The sequence below is a fragment of the Protomyctophum bolini genome, assembly GCF_963924005.1.
Source record: "Protomyctophum bolini genome assembly, chromosome: 18".
Classification (NCBI taxonomy): Eukaryota; Metazoa; Chordata; class Actinopteri; order Myctophiformes; family Myctophidae; genus Protomyctophum; species Protomyctophum bolini.
In genome coordinates this window covers 22,249,642-22,277,394 of record NC_137879.1, presented here as the reverse complement: position 1 = coordinate 22,277,394, position 27,753 = coordinate 22,249,642, and the positions used below count along the sequence as shown (strand labels likewise).

General features: G+C 42.4%; 1 protein-coding gene across 1 annotated transcript; it reads right to left on the bottom strand.

The window, feature by feature from the left end:
* Positions 1–5,298: 5,298 nt before the first annotated feature.
* LOC308333583 (alpha-1,6-mannosylglycoprotein 6-beta-N-acetylglucosaminyltransferase B-like) lies at positions 5,299–27,462 on the bottom strand (the record flags this gene model as incomplete). Its single annotated transcript, XM_080790042.1, has 20 exons — positions 5,299–5,497; positions 6,295–6,455; positions 7,395–7,469; positions 7,604–7,720; positions 8,001–8,147; positions 8,693–8,848; positions 9,340–9,482; positions 12,193–12,326; positions 13,386–13,517; positions 14,172–14,335; positions 14,886–15,044; positions 15,173–15,346; positions 17,544–17,614; positions 19,539–19,675; positions 20,031–20,166; positions 24,139–24,254; positions 26,622–26,742; positions 26,882–26,943; positions 27,279–27,292; positions 27,427–27,462. The coding sequence occupies 20 exons, from the start codon at positions 27,460–27,462 to the stop codon at positions 5,299–5,301; spliced, it is 2,454 nt and encodes an 817-aa protein (XP_080646168.1).
* Between the last annotated feature and the right edge of the window lie 291 nt (positions 27,463–27,753).

The following is a 27,753-nucleotide window of genomic DNA, read 5'->3' as shown; positions in this document are numbered from 1 at the left end:
AGAGTGGAAGCATCTAAACGTGCTCTAACATCAGTGGCACCCGCTTCTTATGTCTCTGGCTCTCCCTTTCTTCTTGTGCCCACACATGTGTGCATATGCAATGTGCGGGTGCATCATGCACGCACATGCGCGCACGCACACGCACACGCACACACACACTCTTTCACTCTGCTATGTGCCTGTGATACCTGCTCTAGTAGGCCTACAGTATTGTAGGGTTTAGCTTGACCACACTGCCCCCTGTCGGGAATGGTCTGTTAGTGCAGGTCCGCAAAGCTGGAGCATGAAAGATAAAATTTACTTACCACCACAGTAATTGATTAATTTATGGAACATTTTAAACATCATACCCATTTAGGTAGTCTGATTTTTTTCTAGCAACATGGAACATAGTGGTGCGTTTGTTGGTACGTTACTGCATGGAGTTTGTTCCAATGTAAGTAGACCTACAGTATATGCATGATTTGTATTTAAAAATAAACTAGTTTTTTAAGTGTACAAGACATTTGTATTTAGAGCACTTAACTGCACCAGACAGTGGCAGAAAACAATGGAGGAATGCTTGCACCTCTTTCTCACGCATAACTCAAGGCAAGTCCCAAAGTAAATAAGCAGACAAACTAAGTTACAAAACCAGTAAATCTCTTGCTCATCTATCACCACCAGCATGTCAACGTTTGATGTTAAAGAAACAAAAAAACAAGAAACTACTTGCATAACCGTCTACTCTCTTAGTCCAAATGAGTCTTAATTCATTTGACAGCTATGCATGTACCTGACTGAGAAATTGAATATCTTATCAGTTGACACACTCGAGACAAAAAGCTATTTTGTGACTTACTTGTATCTCTGATTCTATCTCTATCTCTGATTATGCTATAGCTTCCCCATAAAAGGAACCTAGCTTTCAATGGGGTTTTTTTTCTCTGTTTATTTGATCCAGAGACATGACACCATCATTTTGGACAGAAAGCAAACTTACTCATTTTCTCCAAGTACTTTCTTCATCAGCCCCAGATGGTCTTGACTTGCATAATGAGCTATCGATGACTGTACGTTATTCAATCATATGATCTGAAGCATTTCATGAATACACAGTATGATTATGAAGATTAAATGCTCCAAGCTGATTTAATATGGGGTATGAAATTCTATACGACAACGCAGCACACAGAGAGTCATCGATAGTAGAGTGAAGCTGGAGGTTTTAAAACATGGACAGAACAAGGCTGAAGGTTAAAGAAACTCCCCTGTAGATTCTCCCAGAATCTTCACCCATTTTTCTTGGCACTGCTTATTGAACTCCTACCACATTCCTGGAGTTATACAAATGTATGGGAGACGGAGTCCCAGTGTGGCTGGTAAGAGTTCCTATCCTGTAAAATTAAAAAGCTCTCAGACAAACATTATTGAACCTCTACGTTCCAGAATGTCTAACGGGTCTTCTCAGTTTCTCTCCATGTTTCCCTCCAGCATCAATCATGCTTTTCTTTTCTTTTCTACCTTGGTCTGATCAGAAGTGTCGAGTGCAGAAGTGCTGAGTAGGCACATTTGCAGGTTGGCAGTAATGGCCGTTCAAATACCTTGAGATGTTTATGAATATGGAGTATGGAGGAATATTGAGGTACATTTCATTATAATGAAACCATTTCACCTTTTGTCTTTGAACCTACAGTACTATGTTACGTATGAGATGGGTGGCTTATTTTCACTTACACTACTTATATATATACCAAATGTTAAAGAATGACACAAACTAAATGAAAATGGTGGTATAGCAGAGTAGCACTGAAGCCTAATATCTCCCTTGGCCAAGAAGTTTTGGCCAACATTGAATTTGTGGTTTGAATCTGATGGTTACAGTGGTGTTTGTAACACCTTTTTGGTAATGACATTAATTTTAATTAATTTCAGTTATGCCGTATTCAAGAATGAATTGTTCAATATGGTATGAATAATACAGTATAGTCAATATTATGTCTCCACACATAACTCCATGTAAACATTACCCAAGGACACTACAGTATAGTTCTTCTCGGTATGACAGTTTGTTTGAACTTCATACATATAATGGTATTTAATAAAAGAGTACAGATATCCTGGACATCTCATTTTATTTTTGCAGAACACATGCTTTGTTTCAGCAACACTGCCTCACACTTCCAGTAAACCTGGTAATTGCCCAGCACAACAGTAGGGCTATACTTTGACAAGCAGTGGAACATTCCACAAAGACTACAAAGAATATTTTGAATAAAAAATACATATTATCTTTTAAGCTAAAAATAGTTCCTGAGCAAGTTCTTGATATCGCAGCGGCAGAATGATTCACTTGATCCATATGGAAGCAGATTGCCGTAGCTGTCAACCACGTACACACACGCACGCACAAAAAATGTCCTTGCGCAACACACATCCCTAACCGGTTCCCATGGTGGTGCCTTGCATGGTTTTCTCTGCCGTCGGTAGTAGGTGAATGTAAAATGCTTTTTGGATAAATGCACCAGGCAATTATTGCACTGACAATGGACGTTTAATCATCAGTGAGGTACTGTACAAAGCATTGGCCATTTTATTGTCTCTCCATTCCACTCTCCCTCTCTCTCTCTGGGGCTGAGCTCTCTCTCTCTCCCTCCCTCGCTATAGTACAAAGTACAGTATGTCCATATTTGAGCATAATCAATTTGCACTGAAGTCAGGGAACTCCATGGGTATGTGACTTCAGACACAGACACGATACAACATGAGTGTTAAAATGTGTTCCTATGATAGCCGTTTTCATAGAAAAATAATTTCTCACTGTTTCAATCCACCACTTGACACCAGTTGTCCACTATGGAACAAGTGAGCGAATAGGAATGCAGAGATATGAAACAGCAATGCTCCTTGTTTGTTTTATTTGGTGAATTCAATCCATCCTTCTGTGGAAGTCAGTAGGACAATGTGAAACCTTATCAGTAGTTTCAAACACAACTCCTTTCTGTTCACGTCCAGTGGCCAGCTGTATGGAACACTAAAAGCTTTGTTGCTACTCGCACAAAGACATTGTGCCGTGTTGTTTTCAAACCCTTTATTTGAACCCTCCGCTATCAGCCCCATGAAGATTGAAAGACAGCTTTTATATGCCAAAACACTTACTTACTTATATTGAATTAGCTTGACTCGTCCAAAAATTACACATCATTTTCCAGCATCTTGTTTCAGAGAAACAGAAGGTTCATGTCCATCATCTTTGGACAGTGCAGCCAATCAAGCAAAAGTCCCATTTGACAAGGCCAGCTGAATTTGCATAACGTCCACTAATGGCAGTTCCAGTGTTGTTTTAGTGGACAGTTTTACAGCCCTTCACCAGTCAGACATACTGTCAACCAGTCCTGGCATGGCAACCCTGAGCAGTCCAATCCCTGAGTGGCAATAAGTGTGGGTCATATAGAGTGTACGGGGGAGCGGGTCCCTCTTTGTTCTGCTAATATTCCCCAAACCGTCTGCCTCAAGAAAACCCCCTAACATTAGTCCAGTTAAAAACAGTGCCTTGTAGACGTCAGCACCAAAGTTGGAGTCGTCAATGCTAGCAGCTGCACCTTGTAAGCACAGCACCCCATCAGTTTCAACTGCGATTATGGGCTGTTGCTTAGCACTTAGTGGTTTAGATTTGTTTCTCTCACATTCTGTCTAGAAGACAGGGGTGATGGGAGAGGCCAGGGAGAGGACAGCATCCTTAACTGCCACACTCATTTGTGTGACCCCTCATTTAATTTTGGCCAAGGGCTGGTTCGGCTCATCGTGAACATTGAGCTAGGTCGTTCTTTACGTAATGGAAGTTGTCAAACATGTTTTCTAATTTGCCCCCGAAATAGTTGTGCAGGACTCTACCTAAGGGCTGCACAGATCTCGGTTAGGTGTCGGGCCTTTTTTGGAGACAGACCAAGAACGTAATCCAAGCATTTCAATGCATGCAGTGCATGGTAATATGACTAAAGAAAATGTCATTAAATCCTTCCTTCAGTGATTTTTATGAGTGGAAATGACATAATGTGTGTTTGAGAGGGTACGCCCCATGTGGCACTGTCAATAGTCCGGGAATGGGGTGTGGATTATCATGCAGAGGTGGTGGTGTTTTGAGGGGGCCCTGAGGAAAATGGAAATGTTGGGAACCAGTGGTTTACATGATAGTATAATCATACGCTTATGGCCTTGACCTCCCGAAGGCATCCCGAGGTCACCCCATGATTCATTCTGATAATAGCCCTCATCACTTTGGCTGTCACCCTCTGTCCTCTGAGGCCCAGGCTAATATTCAGACCTGGTCATGCAGTAGAAAGGCTACATGGTTAGTAATTCCATGCATCAGTGCCCAGTGTAGTATACTTTAATGTCAGCATTAGAGTGATTAGATCCTCCAAGTGCTATGCTGGCCTGAGGTGTGCCTTTGCTGTTGTTATAGTTAAGTTAATACATATGGCTACAATTGATAGCAAACTAAGAATACTGAAAAAGTATTTGTAGATGATCCCTCTGTCAATTTATGGTACAATTTGAATTATTAATGCTTTGTCTATTCCCCATTTTGCTCAAGGAGTCAAGGCATATTTAGAGAATTCACATTTGGATGTCATGAAGCATCAAATCTTGATCAGGTCTTCAACTTTTGATAATTAAGTAAAGAGGATATGACAGCCATTCAGTTTCTGGTTCCTCGTAATTGCTTTAATTTAGATTTTAAAGGCATCCTCTGTCAAAATCCCCATGGAAAGTTCCTTTTGGCCGATCAGATTAAGAGGAGAAGCCAAATCTTTTTTTCACGTCCTGAAATGTGAGCAGGTTGACTGTAGACAGAAAGCTTAATGGATTAAGATAGGAAAGGTTTTGCCAAAACACATTACCCCTTGACAAAACGAATACATCTCCGCCACCTGCCTCTGCTATTGCAAGTGATACTTTTGGCATACATACTCTCAAATGGGTTCAGAAATAGGCTATAATAGCAGATATATATTGTTTTTGTAATGAACTTTGTCCTGTGTTTTTAAGAAATTATATTCATAATTTTATTCTATCCATAATGAGAGGTGACCAGGGGTTGTCAAAGCCTCATTTTGGAAATCTGTGGCAGTGAAGGTTGTAGGTTGACTTTTCCTGAGCTTAAATGTGACCCAGAACGGGCAGGTCTGTGAGTAATCCTTGTCCAAACAAGCCTTTTCTTTGGTCCATTTGGTCTTTGGTCTTTGCCTACACATGGCTCTTTGGTGCTTACCAACTGTATTCCCGCTGCACATGAGTCCTCACATTTAGCTGTTCCTAGACACAGTCAGGACACAGTGCCACCTGTCCAGGTAGATGTGCTCTGCAGGGACACAGCCTGCGGAGGGCAGCGTCAGAGCCAGCGCAGCTGAACAGCAGCAGCTCTTGTTGCAGGCCGCAGCGGCGACCCCAGGGGCTGTAGGCAGGAAACAGGTGGTTGACTTCCTGCTCCATGTTGGAGCAACCCAGCCCCAGTCTACGAGGAAAACGGCAAGAATTTGATGCAGTTTAGTTACGGTTAAGTTGGTTTATACTTTGTTATCCCCTTGGGGAACTTTTTCTATTTTTTGGTCTCTGCATTTCAGCCATCCTAACCAGTGTGCAACCACAGTGCAACGTTTCAAGCCTAAACTGCTTAGGCTGGAAACATCACTTAAGGTGGAGAATACATTTGATACTTTTAGAGCATGATCCAGTGTGTGTGGGCTCTATTTTGGAGGGCAGTGCGGAGTGTCCAGTGGTTAATCAGACCAACGGTTTGGAGGGCAGTGCGGAGTGTCCAGTGGTTAATCAGACCAACGGTTTTCAAGAATCTAAAAAGCCGACAACGGGTACAACGAGTACATCAGATAAAAGGAGTTTTGCACAATGGGTGGGGCATGTGTTTCTGACTTGAATCATGCCCGACTTGCATGGCCGCTGTTTTTGAGGGGCGCTAGCTAGGTGTGTTTGTGTGAATCATAGTGATGATTTGATTGGCTGATCACCCCATAGCAATGATTTGATTGGCTGAGCAAAGTACATACTCACAGTCACACCTGTACTACTAGCCTATATTTTACCTACTTTAATTAGAGGACAGCAACCCTGTCCTTTCAGATGTCCTATTACTGCCGGTTTTCTATCCTACCTGATAGTTAATTGAATTCAGATGGTTTTCTATGTCTAGTTGTCCATGCAGAAAAGCATCGGTTCTAATTAAAGCATCTCAGGAACAGGATGTACAGGTGACTGACCACAGGTCTTCTGTCTGGATGTCTGCAGTTCTCTCACCTGACGAACGCATCGGGGCTGTTGAGGTGGTGAAAGAGAGCAGCATCACACACCAAAGAGGAGCGCCGACACACGCTCACACATGACTGACCCAGGGGGCCCAGGTGGGCCCTCAGAGAGCCCTCGGGTGGCCAGGACGGAGGAGATGCACTGCAGAAGTTCTGGATGAAAGTACAGCATGAAAATGTTAAGGGTAAGGGGTTAGTGCTCTGCTTGTCTTGTACTATAAGCTAGGCTAGTGGTTCTCAACCTGTGCAATACCCCAGACATGACAGTAAAAGTAAAGTGACAATTTAAAGACTTTTAATGCCCAGAACATTGTAATAATAATAATAATCAAAGTACTATAGCCTACTATAAAATCTGGTCATTAATATAAGAAAGAGGCAACCGTTGACTCTGGAACCGAGTCAAACTGAATGTAATGCTTGCTTGTCAGGGTAATGCTTGCTTGTCAGTTCAAATATGATTATTTTGGGGGGTCAATAGTTCAAATATGTTTTATTTATTTATTTTTGGGGGGGGGGGGGTCACTAGTTCAAATATGATTATTTTGGGGCGTCACTAGTTCAAATATGATTTTTTTTGGGGGGTGTCACTAGTTCAAATATGATTATTTTGGGGGGTCACTAGTTCAAATATGATTATTTTTGGGGGTTGCGGCCTGAAAAGGTTGAAAAGCACTGCTGTAAGCCACATCTGGTCGTGAAAGCTCACATTTAATTTAACAATACAGTAAGTGAGGTGGCAAGGTCAAATGCCTGTGAGGGAAAGATTTGGTTGGGAAGCACATTTTAACTACAGGTATTTCATTGACCCAGACGTCTATTATATACCAGGCCCTTTATTTTCGCCAAAATATTCTCCTCAGAATAGGGACAGTCACAGTAGGGTTCACGTCGTGTGTGTGTGTGTGTGTGTGTGTGTGTGTGTGTGTGTGTGTGTGTGTGTGTGTGTGTGTGTGTGTGTGTGTGTGTGTGTGTGTGTGTGTGTGTGTGTGTGTGTGTGTGTGTGTGTGTGTGTGTGTGTGTGTGTGTGTGTGTGTTTGAACGTTCAAATTGTTGAGGTATTATTATGCTGGTTTAATGTTTTAATGTTACCTGGTAAGTGATGTAGGCGTGAACTCTCTCCAGCATTCCATCACATGTAAACTCTCGAGGGGTGAATGGCTTTACCTGTAAAATTGGTTTTGCAATAATGATAAATACTGTAGCTAAACCGTTTTTACTGTTATTGAAAAACAATTGAAAAACATTCAAACATTAAAAGAACAAAACAATGGGACGCTAGGGTAAATGAGTTCTGCTACCTCTGTGTTTAGAATAGCCTTGACAGCCTCCTGCACTTCCGTCTTATTGGTCATATCCACTGTCCACACGTAGGGTTTACCGATGAACTCCTCGGCATAGGGATGCTGCGAGGAGATCTACACGCAGAGAATACATGTAAGATTACAATGAAGACCAAGATGGTAATCCATTTGAACCCATTTTGACCTGAGATCAGATTAAAAAAATGTCTTCTACATCCTGACAGTCGTTCTTCGATCTTTCAAAAATAGCAGATCTACAAGCTCATAGCGTGCCACTGAGTGGCGCGCTATGACCTTGTAGATCTGCTATTTTTAAATAGCTAAAGCATAACATAATGCTAACACCAAAAGGGGGTCCCGCCCCAAAATAGATTACACTTTTTTAATGAAATACCTGTCTCGTGGTGGGTTTGCCTTTGTAAAAATCACTGTTGTCAGCGGATCGCGGTGGATTGAAGTGCGGCTGAAGGAAGACGCAGCCCAGCGCTATGGCTTCTAGGGGGGCTGGGCCCTCATAGGGGAACCCAAGGCCTACAAACACCTGAGAGGGAAGCAATAGAGAGTTACACAACAAGATATAGTTAAATTATAGTGGCCCACTGTCTGGACTTGGATGAGGACACTTGACTTGTTTGGACACACAAGACAAGCGAATATGTGTTTGTGTTAGGATAGATTGAAAATAACTTTTATGCTTGGCGTTAAAACTTAAACCCCAGCATCTCTATTTGGGGGGGGGGGGGGGCACATTCACCAAAAATAGCAGATCTGCAAACACACTTGTAGATCGGCTATTTTGGTGAAGAGACTTGTTGTATTGTAGACTGAAAAAGAACACACCAACTAAAGAGCAAGTAACATTGATACATTCCAAATTATTATGCAAAGTATTCTGTTACACTAGCGTCACAGCACCCACTTTGAGAAACCCTGGCCTACAGTATGTACGAATATACGTTTATGTACGTACAGTATATGCATTTTTGTCAAGAAAAACATCAAATCGATGTAAACCCCCATATTCAACAGCTGCAGTGACAACCAGACATCTTCTGGTGCCCCTCTCAGATTCAGACATCATCTGACCTTGGCTCTCTGGAGCAGCTGTAAGAACTGTTCCTGGGTCAGTAGGCCGTGGTTTATCACAGAGCTGGGCAGCATGGCGGGATGTCCTGGAGGCTGGTAGACTGTGGCATGGGTCTCCAACGCCTCGCTGATAACATGCACATATTCAGCCTTACCCTGGTAGACATGCACGCACACACGCAGAGAGAGAGAGAGAGAGAGAGAAAGACAAAATTAATTGTATTAATAAGTTGTAATTTTTGTTCTATTTTTATTCTTTATTGTTATATCATTTATTTGCCCTGAACCTTTCCCATGTTCTTGAGTTGCCGAAGTGCTAATTCACCCTTAAATGGTGTGATTTCTTAAGTGTGCATCACCAGCACTTCCGCTCATTGGCAGATCCTGTCTCATGAGCCCGAATGGAAATGGAAGAATTCAATTTGGGGGATACTGCTTATTGATTGACCACTGTGCAGGAGGATGCTAAACGCACACCAGTCCTAGTAGTGGTGCCAGCACACGGCAGAAACATCTAAAGAGTCTTAAAAAGAGTGGCCAAACTGATAGCCAAAGTGCCGATTATTTATTAGGATGCAGAGTAGGAACCAACGTTTCGGCAGATGCCTTCTTCAGGGTATCGATCGAGGGTATTGATTGGCCATTACCTGCCACATGTAGTCCTGTTTGCCATAGACAACTGCCATGTTCTCCTTCCTGTTGTCTTTACGTTCCAGCTGTTCTTTGTCCATCTCTTCCTTTATCGCGTCCTCACTCACAAATCCCAGGAAAGAATTATCAGGAGTATGGGCTGCAGACAATAGAATACAGAGACAGGTTAGCCATGATTCAGTCCCTGTCCTTCGTATTTCTATTTGTGCATGTACTGTAGTATGGAAGAACCAGGCCATTTTAGATATTTTCCCACAAAATACTGCCAATTCTGTAATGGGAAAGGAAACCCAGACAAACGTTTGTTTTGGTGAACTTCATATTCCCTACTGCACCTGTTCTTCTGTTTTCTCCAAAGAATGAATGACTGCAAACATTTACAGCTCATGCCTCTCCGCCCGTTTCCACTCTACCATAGCCTAGACCTAGACAGTATACAGTATCTATTCTCCAGGCCTAGTGGTGAAAATGTAATCTACAAATGTGTTAATTAAAGTGTGTGAATGTCCACGTTCACTGTCAAGTTCTCCCAGTAACATCTATCATCAGCAAGAGGGACCAGCAATTACTGTACTTTATGTTAACCATGACAGTCCTTCTCTATGGACATCTAGACATCTTGTTGGAAACTTAAAAACAAGAAGAAAATGGCTGGAAGTTTCTGTAAGCTTGTGTCAAAAAGGAACGGTGCTCTCGGATCAGTCGCTGATGGAAGTGAGCGCCGTAGTTATGGGGTCTTGTGTCTGACTGTTTGGATAGGTGGTTTAAACCTGACGACCCCCCCACCCCCTCTGGCCTCTGACACTATGGAGAAAAGGTGTGAGAGATGAGTATTTATTTAACACATGTACTGGAATGTGTCAGCAAGTGTCTGCGGGTGCACACAAGCGTGCAATATTGTGTGCGAACGCTGTTTGTGCATTTGGGAGTATTCATGATGGGTACTGGTGTGTGTGTGTGTGTGTGTGTGTGTGTGTGCGCGTGTCGGACGGTGTGTGTCGGTGTGTGTGTTGCGTACATGCATCAAAGATATTTCTCTTCTCTCCACCTCCGCCGTTCCTCTCCTCTCCTTTCTCATCGTGCTTGTTTAAAAGACCTTGCCAAATAATTCTCCTCTCATATGGCCTTCCTCCGCCGCTGCCTAACGGCCCCATTTGTCCCCACTCGTCTCTAACACCTGTCTAGAAGCGCCGCTTAACGCGCCTATCTGTCAGATTAGCAGGCAAGCATAGCGACATGCTGACATGTTGGAGATGGAAACATGCGGTCAATAGGGATTCCGCAGAGAAACACGCAGGAAGGACTTTGTTGTGTCTGTTTCTATGGTCTTGGGTTTCGATTGGCTGTTATGCCCGATTGTCACTCTGTCTGTTTGTTTGTTTGTGTGCCTGCCTTCTCTCTCTTTCAGCTGCAATCCATCACACTCAAAGGATGCTCTTCTATCCTCTTCAAAACAACTCCAGACTCTTGCAAATGTCTCTCATTCCTCAAGACCTTTCTCATCAAGCTTGCCCTTTTCTTTCCGTCTCTTTTCGTCTGTTTGTCTGTCTGTCTGTCTGTCTGTCTGTCTGTCTGTCTGTCTGTCTGTCTGTCTGTCTGTCTGTCTGTCTGTCTGTCTGTCTGTCTGTGTCTCTCTCTCTCTCTCTCTCTCTCCCATCATGGTTGACAGACATCCCTCTCCTCCTCTCCCCCTCAACAGGACAAATAAACAGTGTCTCAGGCTGTGGGATGAAGTTTTCCTCTTAGATCACGCTGCTCCAGCTTGTCTCCGTCTCTCGGCAGGGTGGGAGAGGTGACTGGTATAGGTGTCAGGATGAAAGCTTTGTCTAGGCACCAAGTTTATTTAACCTCGGCTATTAATCCTCCCACCCTGAGGACACTTTAGAGAGCCGTATGTGAGGGATCATCAGCCCTCGTGATGGTCAGAAAAAAGGCTTTTGTAAGCTATACGTAGGTTGCAGTTCTGTGTGTGTGTGTGTGTGCCGGTCTGTCTGGCACCAAGTGTGTACTGTATGAGTCACCGTACATCGCAGAGTCACCATCAGTTCAGCGCTGCAGTTTCACACAGACACAGTGACACATGCTTGTAGGAAGTACACATTTAAGGTGCATTACATGGCATCATTAGTCACACAAAATGTATCCCGGCAGTGGCTCAGGAGTAGAGTTACCGGATGGAAACCGCAAGGTTCCCAGTTCAAACCCGGGCTCCCCAAGAGTTAATCATATTCAACAGCTTTTGGCATTCAGAGAGTGTAAAAATGGAGAGTGTACAAATAGAACCAAATGGACCATAACAGGTCCATTTGGTTCCATTTGTACTCTCTCAGAGTTAAGTTGACATTGATTTTACGATATAAAATAAATAAATAAAAGTTATAATAAATTGAGGTCCCAGATATAAATTGCATCTGGGGGTCATTGGCCTCAGGGTCATTGGCCATGGGGGTCAGTAGCCTATGCTATCAAACTGGGCATCCTTCAAATTAAAATGATGAGAATCACTGCTAGAGCCCTGCCATATAATTAGTTAGAGTTATATTAGAGTTAAATATCTATAAGGGTCCATTTGGTTACCAACTCTCCATCATTTAGCTGGGGACCACCTGGAACCCCCTTAAGGATCACTGGTGGTCACCGGACCAATGGTTGAGAACCACAGTTCAACATCTATTCTAAGTTTAATTAATTAATGAAAAAAGAAAAACCCCAATATTTTGAGCGAAAGATGTTGTATAATATTTTCATGTGTGAAAATTAATAAAATAACTTTGATCAAAAAAAAAATATGGCCCTTGAGGAAAATGAATTGGGGAACCCGGATTTCCAGACAGACAGACACAGCTTACGGAACATTGTCATGTACTGTAGAGGCTGCAGGTCCCAGCTGCCCCACAGTGTGTTGTAACCATGGCTTTGTGCATAGCTCCCCAGGTTAAAGGCTGGCTCGGTGCCGAATGAATCCAGGATTCGGAAACGGCACCTGCATTGAGTTGAAGAATAAAGATTGATAGTGAGAAGCCATCCTACATCGAGTTGAAGAGTGCAAAGGATTACCAGATATTAACCTCGTTAACTACAACGCATGAGCTTTTTCTGTAGATTGGCTATTGGCTAAGACAGGGGTTTTCAACTGAGTATATGAACCAGGGACCACCACCCTGACTGAGAATTAACCTGGGGACCACCACCCTGACTGAGAATTAACCTGGGGACCACCACCCTGACTGAGAATTAACCTGGGGACCACCACCCTGACTGAGAATCAACCTGGGGTCCACTGTTGTGTTGGGAGGGGGGATATGGTCGTTGTGTGGGGGAAAGAAATTAACCTTCCATATTAAACTCATGTGCTGTTCATTGTATTATTCTATGACTCAGTAAGCAGACACTTGCGATTCATTATGGGCACATTTCCTTATAATGGTGACTCAACCAGGCAATCCGGTACAGTTTCCCTTGAGATTCTAACTCACTTTTCTGTGGAAGTTCTTGACATCCGTCTTCCCAGTAACTGACAACATCGATGCGTCATCATTTGTCACCAGATTATTTACTGCATTGTTTCTCAACTTCAACGTCAATACAATAAATTCAAATACGAATCTTCACTTTCCTACATTACTAAATGCATGGTCAGGGACCACATGCAACACCTTCACGGGCCACAAGTGGTCCACGGACCACCTGTTGAAAACCCATGGGCTAAGAGATTTGAACTTTTATACAGTGCTGTGTTTTTTTCAGACAGTATACCATAATTATTCCCTGCGCCACACGCGCACGTATAGGCTATAGGCTTGTGCGTGGTCAATGGATGAGATGATTAGCAGAAGGTACACTGCTTTTATACACATAAAAGTTCATCATTTCTTCATGGTAGCCTACTGATGACGTACTGTACCACCAGGTTTACAGTCAATCCAGCCATTCATTTTCCAGTTATTTTCGGTCAGAAAGACAAACGAACAGAATGGAGATGATAACCCCGTCCAAAGGGGTACACATTTGAAAAGTATTGCATTAAAAGTGGTAGTTTTACTGGTAGTGCTGGAAGGCCAATCCCATGGCTCCTTGCAGGTGGGCGAGGCCATGGTAGTCGGTATAAATGAGGTCAAAGGACAGGGGCCTCTGGATTGGACAGCTTCCTCGGCCTGGAGCGGCACCTATCAAGCTGAAGAACCAATCACAACAAAGTAACACATACTTCAGGCCAAGGCTATGATAGAAGGTTGCGGTCGGTTCACTTCACACACAATTGACAAGCATGGGAGGCAAACTGGATCCAATTAGAGTGAATGAGAGCTGGTTGGCCCAGCTTGTGAACAAATATATTTCTGAACGATTGGGACCTTTGTCAGTTAGTCAGTCCAGGAATAAGACCTATTACAAGTTGGATTGGATTTGGTTGTCAGACTATCATTGATCGTCAGCCTCACGATACTTTGGCGCATTCAGAAACATGCTTTGTGCACGTTCAGAAACATCCATTCCATTGTGCACTTTAGATACCTTAATAAAATCATACATTATGCACTGCACATAACAAAGCAACAGAGCGGAAACAATATGTGACATGATGTCTTTTATTTTCCTGAGCCGAGAATTTTACCATGTTTATAAACAAACTCCCTTCTCAACAGAGCATTTGGAAATGGTCAGTGATAGTGTCATTTCAAATATATATAAATATAAATGTGCAGGAGGCCCGATTTGTCAATCTTTCCAGATGGTCAGAAAGAAAAACATTGAACTCTGCTCTGTTTATAATTCCATGAAAAACCAGTTAGCGGAATTATGATTAATGATGTGCTAATAAGAATGCTACCTGTGGAGGTGCTGTAGCGATGTGCTGATGGTCAGATTATGACCCAGGATGGTCAGACAGGCTCCAAGGTCAGCCCACTGGACCAGCTCTCCCAGAGGGCCCCCCCTGTCCACCATGGCCCCAAAGCGCTGCCCTGCAGCCAACACCCCAGGGTAGAGCAGCACCTACAGCCCAGTGGGGAGGGTGTTACAAAGCTGGGATTGTACACTCTGAGACACAAAATGTCTCTTAATTAAATCAGTGGTGGTTCTCAAACTATTTAATGTCAAGGACCCCCAGAATTATCTGTATTTGGCCACGGACCCCCATCTGAAAATATGTTTTGAGTTACACGTTCGGTGTGAAAGAATATATATTCAAACATGTGCGCACACTATACATTTGACTAATACTATGTTTTGTTTCACTGATCCTCAGCTTCAATATCCAAAGTTGAATCAGTTGGACTCCAGATATCGGCACCTTCAACTGAGGTGGGGTGGTCTTGCTCCTGTTTGGACTCACCTTCAACTGAGGTGGGGTGGTCTTGCTCCTGTTTGGACTCACCTTCAACTGAGGTGGGGTGGTCTTGCTCCTGTTTGGACTCACCTTCAACTGAGGTGGGGTGGTCTTTCTCCTGTTTGGACTCACCTTCAACTGAGGTGGGGTGGTCTTGCTCCTGTTTGGACTCACCTTCAACTGAGGTGGGGTGGTCTTGCTCCTGTTTGGACTCACCGTCAACTGAGGTGGGGTGGTGTTGCTCCTCATGTCCAAGGCGGCCCGCGTCCACTGCTCTGACATCCTCTCCACTCTGGAACGGATGAACCTCACTGCGGGACCATTGTTGTTGCTGATCGCCTCGTACAAGGAGCTGACACTGGTCCGTATCTCGGCCTGGGATACAGAAGTGAGATACTTGAGGTAAAGACATACATTTGATACTGTACAGTGTACACAACATAAATGCAATAATTTGATACCCACACACACTATTAACATTTTAAAAGATCAGCCTGTTATACCTTTTGTGCATGTGAGGGCAGGTTCTGGCGCCATGGCAGTGCCAAATGGTTTGTTCCCGGACGAGGGGGACAGAAGTCTTCTGTTTGACTGAGGTAGGCCAGTATGGAACAGGTGCTACCATCCACCCCATAAAAAGAGTAGCAGGGGTCTGACTGCCAGTGGGACTGCAGGAACTGCATGGCAGCAGGCCAACAATGGAGAGGGAGGGAAATGGGGTTATAAAGAAATAATAGAAGGAGGCATATCCCAAAGTATAAGAGGCAAGTCTTCTTATTTTAACCAATTAAACCTTAATGCTTTATTGTACGATGAATAGTTTAAATAGCCGACCTACAAGCTCATGTGACGTGTTAAAATGTTAAAACTGTTGTCTAATGACATGGCCAAAATAGGGAAAGTGGTTAAATTGGAAATAGATCCTTGTCATTTGATAACTATATGATTTTGTGCCAGGTTCCAAAATTATTAATGCAGTCATCATTATTATTAAAATATTTAGCATTGTCAAATTTATATAAACTACGGTAGTCTCTTGTCATGCATGGGGTTACTGTCAAAGTATTTTTTCTTTTTTTCTTGCTACTGCCAACATGGAGAAAAGGTTTCATTACTTCATGGTGCTTTCAGCTTTGCAACACGCTGGGAGTAGAAATGGGAGGGATAGCATGTTCCTCCACACATATACATATGTTATGCCCCCACCCCGTGAAACTCAGGTGAAAATATGTTTATGCTGACTCCATGTGTATCGGAGGAGACGTGGTTGTCTACTAAAATGGTTCTCAACTTTTTCAGGCCGCGAGTCGCAACCGCCCAAAATAATCCTATTTGAACTGGGGACCCTCCACCCTGACAAGCACTTGGAATTTTAGGAGGTGAGGCATTACATTTGATTTGACTCTGTTTGACAAATATTGTGAAAATAGCAAGCCTGCAATGCCTTGCAACATGAGGCGTTGTGACTTGTGAGCTTGTAGATCAGCTATTTTCTCAATGTATTCCTCTTCCTTATATTATTTGACAATCTGGCCAATGTTTTTATAATATCGTGTGTTGATTACTTTTGATACAGTAAAGGTCCCTGTACACTGCTGCGTTTTTCAGATTTTTAGCAGCGTTTTTACGAAAAGATGCGTCCAGTCTGCAAGGACCTTAATGGTCTTTTGTTAAGAATTAAAAAGGTCTTAAAGGTACTGAAATTGTCACTTAAACAAAACCATGTGGGTCCCGACCCACAGGTTGAGAAGCACTGGTATACTACAGCCACCTTAACCCATTTTGGGCGGGAACCCCTTTTGGTGTTAGCATTATGTTATGCTTTAGCTATTGAAAAATAGCAGATCTACAAGCTCATAGCGCGCCACCGAGTGGCGCGCTACGAGCTTGTAGGTCTGCTATTTTTTGAAAAAATCGTGAAAATGTGGCACAAATCCTGACAGAATTTAGAAGACATTGTATACATTTTATAAATGGGTTAAGACCAGCAGTAGGGTTGACAGTGACAGGCCACTATAAACATGGAGAGGAATTGGCACTGACTAAATTGGGGAGAAAATGTAAAAAAAGATCAAAATGTTTTCTTCTTTTTTTCTTCTTTTTTTTCAAGACTCTGGTGCTTTGTTTATTATACATTTACAAATATTCACATCTGTGAGCGTTCCAGTGCAACCACAGAAGCCTTCTGTGGTTTCTGTTATTCAATCGAGTTCTCAGCTCAGATATATTATTCCTATTTGGGCATTACTCTTGTGCCTAAAAATAAAACATAATCAAAGTACAATATTAAAGAAATATAGTGTATAAAAGTATAGACTTGAGTTCTGTAGAGTTGATTTCTTCACTTAGTGGATCCAATGTACAACACCTTTGCATGTACAGTATATCAAATTATCAATGTGTTTTTTTTTTTTTTTTTTTTTTTTAACTTTTTGTACCCAAGTCACACGGTTGGGCAAGTCAAAATCTGTACACACCTGTATTCATAGTGAAAATGGCAGATCTAGAAGCACAGTATACACATACAGACTTGCGACAGTCTTGAGCTTATAGGCTATTTTTGACACTATTATGATTACACTAACAATAATAATACATTATGCCTAAAATAGGGATGCCAGGTTGAAAGTGGTTAATATGTATTAAATTTGCCACATATTGGGGAAATGAGTGAAGCCTGGCTTCAGCCCCTGAATCTCTAAACCGTAAAAAGAATGTACACCCTCCAGAGTTAAATATATAGTAAGTGTCCATTTGGTTGCCAACTCTCGGGGACCACCTGGAACCCTAAGGACCACTGGTTGAAAACCACTGATATAGGTAGTTATTATACTGTACAGTGTACAGTATGTATGTACATTTTCACTTTCTCACCTCCACCTTCTCAGCGCAGACAGGATATGCATGATCCATTGGCACCTCACACTCCTCATCATGGGGGCCTTCTGCATGCGATATCAACCATCACACACAAAAAAAAGAAAAACATATTTTACGTGGGCATTTTGAATGCATAATTATTCCACGAATACCTGGACTTTGCTAACAACAAGCACATTGTGAAGTTAGCCCAATGCAGGTAATGAACAACATTGGATAATAACGGCAATATATAATCTCTTGGCTGAGAGTGCTGTGAATAGCAGCCATGTATAGTGTTGCCATGCATAAAGGAAGCTCGAGACTAAAGGTACTGTGTTCTCAGAGGCCCCTTCCAGTAAGCCCCCCCACCCTCTCCAGCCAATGTCAATCAACTGGAATGAACTTACACACACACACACACACACACACACACACACACACACCTGACCCACCTGCCTCCTACCAAACATTCTCCTTTACAATGCTAGCTGTTGCCAAAACACACAGTTCTTAACTGTGTAAAACAACCTAGTAAAAGTGAGAGAGGGGGGAGAGAGAGAGAGCGAGAGGGAGAGCAAAGACAAGAGAACTCGTATTAACAGCCAAGGTGCGAAGGCCTTAACACTGTGATATGCTGTAGACTAGAGAGACTTAGAGAGAGAGGGGGGGGGAGCACTTCGTTTGAGAAAACAGGGGAACGAGTCGACAAGCTGGTGAAAGGACTCCTGGGTAATTCAATCGTGGTTTATGGGTGTGAGGTAATGTGAGGGAAACAGGGTGAGGGGTGCTCACGGGGGAGGAGTGTGCACGAGCATGTGTGTGTGTGTGTGTGTGTGCGCTCGTGCGCAGGTGAGTGCTTGCACTTCTGTGTATGAGGGAGTCTGTGTATATTTAGGAGTGCTTTCAGATTTCGAAAATGTGTGCCACGATTGTCAGCTCAATCGCAAGAACGTGTCTGTGTGGCCCTTGCTTCATGAATTCCCTTATTCAGTGTATACTGTATAGTGTACACTCCCAAAACTGTCTCTCTCTGCCTCTCTCTGCCTTCCTCAGCACTTCCTCTTGTCCTCCCCTCCCCTCGGGTGTCAACCCGCCCCCACCCTCGCGTGCCAGCCAGGGTGCGTAACCCCATCTGACACCTCTCTGGAGGGCCGTTGCAGGGACATAAAGTTTTTCCTCCCCGTGGTCAGTCGAGCCACGTCAGCTCCGTGGGACCTGTTAAACCCCCCCTGTATTCTAGGACTCATCCCCCAGAACCACCTGCACTTGCTGGCCTCCGTTCACACCCTCCATCATCACAGCTTGTTAATTTCTCTGTGTGGTTAACCTCTAGTCTAGTGTGACCATGAACCATAGATTTGACTTAGGGAGTATAATATCACACCCAACCACCACAGATGGCCTGGTAATGAACTTGGCAATCAGTAGGGAGGGGGAAGGGATTTGGTTCAGTGCTTGCCAAAATGCTAAATTAATGCTAAAGTATTAACCACTTATGCCCTTTATCAAAAAGTTAATGCATCACGATTTTGGGGGAGATTATTTTTGGTGCCTATAGAGCACCGAAGTCTGACATGTATCACATGACGAGTGACGTCAGGACTTCGGCGCTCTGTAACGGCATGCCCAGAATATAAAGGGATACTAGGTTGAGAGTGGTTCATTCAGACCTCTCTGTCAAGGGTCAGGGGTGGGGGCAGTTTGACATGGGGTCCAGTTTTATTTAAGTTTAATATATAGCTGTTGTTGTATAGCTGTTATACAAAAAAGCTTTCTGGCCTTCACTCCCTTCAGCCCATACATCCAAACAGAAAAGTCCTTTCTGATTGCATTAAACAACGTTAAACTCACTTTGCCATGCACTCGATTTGCCACTCACTTTATGCATGCGCATACCCTCTATACATTTTGTCATCAGATTTTCATATGGCTGAACATCTAAGGGGACTGTAAGGGGTTGTCTGTTAATTAAGTGGTTGTCTCAGAAAGTGCGTTCTGGTCTTATACCTGCTTGTGTTCCAGGTTCATCGTGTGTTGGTTCTGGTGTTTGAGACTGAGGATGAAGACGGTGGAGCTGTTCCAGTTTCTCTGACATTCTCCTCAGCTCCCTCTCTACTGATCGCACTATGCCTCGGTGGTCCTGTCTGAGACTGGTGTGATGCACACGCACGAGCGCACACGCACGCACGCACGCACATAGGCACGCACACACACAAAGCATATTTATTTCCACTTAAACCCCACCATCCGTACCGTGGGCAAAGCTTTTGCCGAAAATAGCGTATCGACAAGCTCAATACGTGGACATATGAGAATGTACCATTATGACATTAATTTGCCATGACACATAGATTACAGTCAGTTATTGTATACTCAATCAAGTGGATAGAAGTTCTTGTTTTTCACATGCCATAAGTGTGTGTCTGCGTGTGTGTGTGTGTGTGTGTGTGTGTGTGTGTGTGTGTGTCTGCGTGTGCGTGCATTGCGCCTATACTGTACCTCTGCAGTATTAGACTGATGTCATGTCCAGCAGGCTGTGCAGCGTCTCTCTGCCTGGTCAGCCTCTGTACCTGAGAGCTCAGAGCCTCCAGCCTCATGGACACCCGGTGCACGCTGCGGCCTCGTTGACCTGCAGCTGTGCAGTATAGGACACAATCACCACAAATCACATCATCCATGGGGATTCTAAGGTAATGGAAACAACAGCTTTTATCTCTTCCTGGAAAGTTATAGCATTCTGAAATAAAATACTAAAATAATAATAATAAAAATGTAAAAAACTGTTTGACATTTTGTTTGAAATACCAAACCAATGATGTCACTGGTAGGCAGGTTTCTTTCATTCTTTTTAACACTATTTGTATTTTCCATGTTTAACAGACGGTATATTATTATGTATTATGTATAATATGATATACTGTATTATTTCCCCAATTTCTGAATGAAAATGAATTAATACAATTAATCATTTAAAAAAGGAAACAAAGAAAGAACAAACAGAATGTCCTAGTAATGCATAATGACAAGGTAAAATCTGTATAATTTGAAATAGTTGCACACACGCACGCACACACACGCACGCGCGCACACACACACACACACACACACACACACACACACACACACACACACACACACACACACACACACACAGACACAGACTTATGGCAAGTGAAAAACAAGAACTGCTATCCACTTGATTTTGTATACAATAACTGACTGTAATCTATGTGTCATTGCAAATTAATGTCATAATGCCATAATGGTACATTCTCATATTATATGTCCTTTCATACTGTTTCAGATTCTGCTGCACAATACCACACGCTACACTGTATTATGTGTCACTGCAAGTCCTTTAGTCTGAGAGCAAATGTTGTTCCCATATCATCAAGGCAGGCTTATGTAATGTAATGCTATTTATTTAGGTTGCTGATATAAGTAAAAACCTTGATTATGGTTATGGTGTGTTTTCCATATTATATTCATGGAGTAATGACATCCAATCATTTTTACAGGCTTAAAATTTCCAGAAATGACTATTTTAGGACAGATAAAGACAGTAATGACTTATAACTTCTGACAAGCAAATATTGTTGGAAGGGTAACTGGAGCTTTGCGAGTAATTACAGTCGTCTCGCATTGCTTTGCGGTCTGAGAGGGCCCCCCCCCCCCCCATATGCACACAAACATGCACACACGTCACGTACGCGCACACATGCACGCACGCACATTAATGTTTATACAGATGCCTTGAAGGGTACGCGTAGCCCTCGGCTCAACTTGATGACGTCATGGCCTGCTGGTTGCTCAGGGGTGCCCAAAAGGTAGATCATGATCTACCAGTAGATCACAAAGGCTGTGCAGGTAGATCACATTTTTTAATTAAAAAAGCATATGCCACTTAAATTAAGGTGGCTTGATTTATTTACATAAAAAGAGCATGTGAGCTCAAACCCACAAGTCAAGATTTTAGTTTTAAGAGTGTCTATTTCAAACAATGTGTTTTTTGACTGGGGGGGGGGGGGTGTCATATTTTGACAGCAGAAACTGCCTGTCATAATTTCACCCCCTCCCTATCTAAGTATTGGACAGTATTAGGATGTTGATATTCATTTTGTATCCATCTTTAGGGCCCCAAATAACACATTAGAAAGCACTAGTGACAGCAGAAACTGCCTGTCATAATTTCACCCCCTCCCTATTCCAAAGCCCCCCCAGGTACATAACATATTTAAACTATTTTCAGCAATTGTATATATATTTTTTCGGTGGGTAGGTCTTGTTGAGCTCGTCATTTTGAAAGTAGATCTCACGTAAAAAATGCATGTGTGGGCAGTGGCACCCCTGCTCTATAGTCTACTCTATACAGTGTTGCTTTGAGGTCACGTTTCAGCACACGTTCTCTTCCCCATCGTTGCCCTGTCATGTTATTCTCACACGATGCGTCCTGTACGCCACTCATGTTCTTGCATTTGTTGTGCACAATTGTTCATTCTTGCATTAAGAGAAAAATATATAAATTTCTCTTGTATTTTTAACTGAATTGTTTATCCCAGATTATCTGCAATATAGTTTATCCCATATTGCAGATAATCTGCAATATGGGATGGAAATGTGTAACGCACGCATGCACTTACGCATGCACAACACACACACACACACACACACGCGCGCGTGCGTGTGCGACATTACCACAAAAACTGTGGTAATGTCACTTGTCTGCTTGCTCAGGGTGTGTGTCAGCACTGAGCAGCTAGGGTGCTCTGTGTGTGTGTGTGTGTGTGTGTGTGTGTGTCGCGCGCGCACACACACACGTGCATGTTGGTTGTGCGAGCATGTACGTGTTTGTGGCCTCATCGGTCCTATAGGTGTTTTAATGTGTTATCTAATCTTAAACACACTGATGCTAGGCCACCATAGATGTCATAGAAACAATATTTAATCACATCATTGAAGTACTCTTTAGCATTTGTGTTTTTTTTAGGCCTCTGGTAGTTTTGCTTATGTGAGAATTTGCCACAGGGACATACATGAAATGAAGAAACAACTGACAGTTTTGTTTAAGTGGTGCTGGATGAGGCCTTTGCTTTTTGGATCATTTTATGTGCTTAACATTTGGCAGTAAATGTGAACCAGGGCGATCTGTGTGGGTGAACACAGCTTTAAATGTGAACCAGGGCGATCTGTGTGGGTGAACACAGCTTTCCTGGGTTGGGTTTATTTTCCGACATGACCTCAGGACTGGGTGGTTGTTTGTACACAACCCGTGGTGGGTCCCTGAAAGTGCAGAACAATTGTGGGTCTGTGGCTGAGATGCACCGGTGGTTTTGATTGTCTATTCAAACTATTTTCCTTGTATTGAGGATCCAATGGGTGGAATTGTTTATGTTAAAAGCTTTCCTCCTGGGTTCCATTCTGAAACTGTTCTCATGCCTGGCTAACCACTGTATCTGAATCTTTCACAGAGTTGTCCATTTGTTTGTGAAACATCACTTTGTCCTGCTAATCCGTTCAATCCCATTGTATACAGACATTGTATACAGACATATTTGGAAAATATCTCTGTGCCATGATCAGCTTTTGTCAGTTTATTGTTTATTGTTGTAATTGATTACCTATTAATTAATATAATGGGTCCCTCAAATTGTCAAATGACACTGCCGAGTATGTTCATTACTATTCTGATGTATCAATTATAATAACACATGATCTACTATGTCCTAGAGGTATAAGTATAGGTATAAGATGATACAAATTCCAAATGATGTATAGGCCTACTAGCCTTCTCTCATACCAACAATACTCATTGGGGGCATGCATATAAATAAGATCCATCGGGTATTAATAACTCAAAACTAAAACATTTCACAATATTTTCCAGAGTTTTCTGGGTCTGCTTTGTTGTTTGTTGTTTATTTTATCCATTGCCTGACAATGGCATGTGCAGCAAAAATTCCATGACAGCCATGGCGCCGGAATATGCTAATTCATACATATTCACGAAATAATCCTCTGCAGGAGGTATGTTGACAATAATCCTCTCGTTGTAACCTTGGAGGAAGGCGCTCTACCCAAACAACTCCATCAACTGCCCCCTCAAATGCACCCCTTTAGGAAAACAGTTTGGCTAGACAAGTGATTTGAACATGCCGTATCTTGGCCACAAACCCACATACAACTGTCAATTTGTTCAAGGACCCACCACGAGTTGTGTACAAACCTCCACCCAGCCATGGGCAGACAGCTGTCAGATCAGGTCTAGCCTCCCTAAAGGCACAATACATTTCTGGTAAACATCATAAAAACTCTTCTGGTATTTTTTGATTCCCACAGTGAAGTGCTCAGCGCTGTATCAGCATGACCTAAAGACAGATTTTGACATTTTTGTCATCATTTTGTTTTGGGATCAACATTATGATCTTGCGCAGTGATGCATGTCTATATGCATATAAGGAAGAAACCTTCTAGTTTGACCCTATAAAGACCCAGTTTCAGTTTCCACAATGCCGACGGAAATGGCGTGCGTGCGTGCGTGTGCACTCCATGATATATTGGTATTAAATGTTGTTTTTGTGACTTGTTCATGTATGTACTGTAGTCCTGCCTTGTTCTTCAGGTGCTCTTCCAGCAGGCTGATTTCTGCTCATCTCAGGAGGGACCCAGAGACTCTGCAACAGGAGGCTGAGAATGGACACACATAGACACAGCAGCAGGCAACCACTGGAGGGGGCACAACACACACACGTACGCACTCATGCATGCACAAGCGCATACATAGGATGTGCACATTCAGGCACACACGGAGGTGGCAGGCACACACACACACACACACACACACAGTCAGGGACACCAACTTTGCAACATACAATTCACAATTTTGGCACATATGACAGCTATTTCAACTTTCAATGTAAAACATATACACACATATTGGAGTAAGTGACATGAACGCTGATCAACAAATGACAAGATAAAATGTAAATAACTTGCAAAGAAAACAATTGCATCTCTCGGATCAGCATTGAAATTCTTAAAAGTACGTGTTCATCCGCCACATCATCTAGTCAGTTTTGCATTTCATAAAAGCTAATTTTCCGGGTTTTTTTGTCTATTTTTCTTTTAAATGCACATGCTTTGGCACATTTATGCTAATGAATATGCTAATGATTATGTATTTTTCAACAGCAGTCACACACTTGTGTCAATTAGAAAAAACTTGCATGCTTTCAGTTTGCCTACCACTATTTTCACAGCCCCTTTCAATAAGTGAAAGAAGCTATAATCGCACTAAAATGTCATAAATCATAGATTTGTTATAGACAACTGATCAAGATTGATGTCCTATGGTGGACAATGAACTATTGTCATCAACACCATAGTCATTGTTTAGATTGAGAAATACAGAATACTCTGTTACAACCCTCTATGGTTACAACATGGCCAAGCAACTTGTTTGTAAATAAATAACTTGTCTTTCTGATGGCAATTGCATGTTCAATGACATGAATATTTACTCTTGGGTGAAAAACTAGATTTTGAGCAAGTTGTGGTGTTTTGTAAGTAATCCATTGTGTGGTGGTGTTTGTACGAATTGTTTTGAGAAATACACTTGCTGTTTAGCAAATGTTGAGGATGATTTGAGAAATGTACCAAAGCAATTGAGAAGTTTTAAAGTAACTAGGATACCAGCTAAACATTACATATTTGAACAATCAGCCAACATGCATCTCCATAGAATAACAAGCATGTATCAAAAAATACATGATGTCCCTAATCAACTGGTTTGATTTCTAAAGGTTTCTGCAAAATGTCAGGAACACGCACGCATACATGCATGCACGCACACACCTCACTCACTCAGTAAGTAATCTGCTTGAATACAACAACAAACAACCAGCATAAGGGACAAAATCTAATTCCTGTAAATTCCATTTGTTTTATAGATCCCTGATGTTCAAAAGACCTTTGAAAGCCAAAGTCAGGCTATTTTTAACGAACCGCTGAAAATACAGAAACTGCACAATGGAATAAACAACTGCGGCTCAATGGTATTGTCTAATACATTACAGCCAAACAGCCAACCCTCCTCTGAACGTCCGAACTGCGTAGTGTGGTACAGACTCAAAACACCAAACAATGAATTTGAGTGAATAAAATAAAAATCCCCTCATAAACACACTCTGCTTTGCGTCAAGTGCATTGAGAGAAGGGAGACAAAATTCTTCCATGACCTCAAATTACGACCTCAGCGTGTCAAAAGAAACATCTGAAGAGTGATGTGCCATTGTGGCGTGCGTTCATTTGACTCGCTGGTCCAATGGGCTCCCAGCTCTAGTTTTACTGGGGCAGAGAGAGCAATGTAGAAGCGTTTCATCAGGCCAGTCAACCCAGAAACCATGGTCCAAAGAAACATGGGGAATCCAAGCTAAACACATGCTAATACGCATGCATAATATATGCGTGTGCAAAACTGCATGTGTGCAGAATAGTATGAACACACACAATTTCAAGGTTGTCCAACTCCCTATAATTTTTTTATTCAGCTCTTTATACCCTTCAATTCTCTTGCTAAAAGATGTGGTTCATTGTGGCACACAACATCAGATGAAAGAACTTTGCGTTGGGTTGTTCATAATGTATGAGGAAATAAAATGGTTGTGAGCTGCTCAGGGAGACATTTTTATAAAGATTTACATGAAAAGTCGTAGTTGATATAGGTGATGTCATGTAACTTATTTTTTATAAATTCCTTCCTGTTCCTTGTTTTATATCTTTGTGAGATTTATTCTTGTTTTATTAACTGCGCTCTGTAATGTTTCATAGCTGGTTTGATCATTATGTCAAGTCTCAACTCTCAAGTCATTCAAGACAAGTCAAAGTCAAGCAAATGCTTTTTGTGACTCAGCTATAAGTCTGACTTGAGTTTTCTCAAGACTACAATTTACCCCATAATCCAATGTCCACACGTGCAAAGATGGATAGCAAAAAATTTGACTGTTCTTATAATAAGCGTTGCAAATCTTTCATAAGTAAGTAGTAACAAGTCTCAAGTCTACATTTCGGATATTGCTCATTTTAGGATGTTACTGCACTTCCTCACATGGTTTGGCCTCCTGGTAAAGGGCCATAAGGCACAGCGAAAAACAATGCAGTTTGCTCTCTGTTAGCACTGCAATAACAAGCAGATTATCCATCAGAGCAGAGATACCTGTAGGAATACGGTGATGTCACATGCACCAAGTATGTAAGTAAATGAATGAAACAAGATGCAGGAGTATACTCTGTTTTTTAACTTCCTGTCCTCACTTTCCCCAATTCAGGATTCGAGGCCTGAGTATAAGTCTTACCTGCGCAGCCGCAGTGCAACACGCATGGCCTCAGGCTGTCAAGAGATGAACACTGCAGATATCTGTAAGTACAACAAATACATTGTGCATGGATATGTAGTACATTCACAGACTTCCGCTCACACTATTAAGTGTGAGTGGAAGTCATTTCACTTCAGTCTTTGGGTATGAAAATGAATAATGAACGGTTGTTTCTCTCTTTCCTATGAATGGCAGGTCAGATTTTCCACCTCAGACGAGCCAGAATAATTTGTTAGGCATAAATAGTGTGCAATAATTCTGTGGTAGAATTTTTATGTATGTAATGACTAAGTCTATTGCAGTGTTCCTGTTGAACAAGTTAATTAGAAAAAACATGAAGTGCTGAACTCAAACACAACCATTCTTCTTTTCACACCCAATGTCTCTATTCTGTGTGGTCAAAAAGGAACAGTTATAGAGATATCTCAAGTCAACACATGCCAGCACACACTCACACACACACACACACACACACACACACACACACACACACACACACACACACACACACACTATAGCCTCACCTCCTTTGGTCTTGGTCCCATCCCAAAGGCAACCATCACTCCTGCTTTCAAAACAAAACAAGACCACAAAAATAAGGAAAGAATCCTGGGGTCTTGGAAGTCTCTAGCTTCCTTTTTGGTTCCTTTTCTCTCTAATTTCCCTCCTTCTCTGGCCTTGCCTTTTCTGTGTCTCCAGGCCTGTGAGTAGCCATCCCGCAGTTGCCCGGGTAACCTGACTCGCCTCTACGGAACACAATACCCAGAGTGCTTCTTGCTCCTTTCAGAGATACAATGGAGCCCACGCTATTGGGTGACATGTTTTCTTTGAGCCGTGCTGGCCAAAGCCTC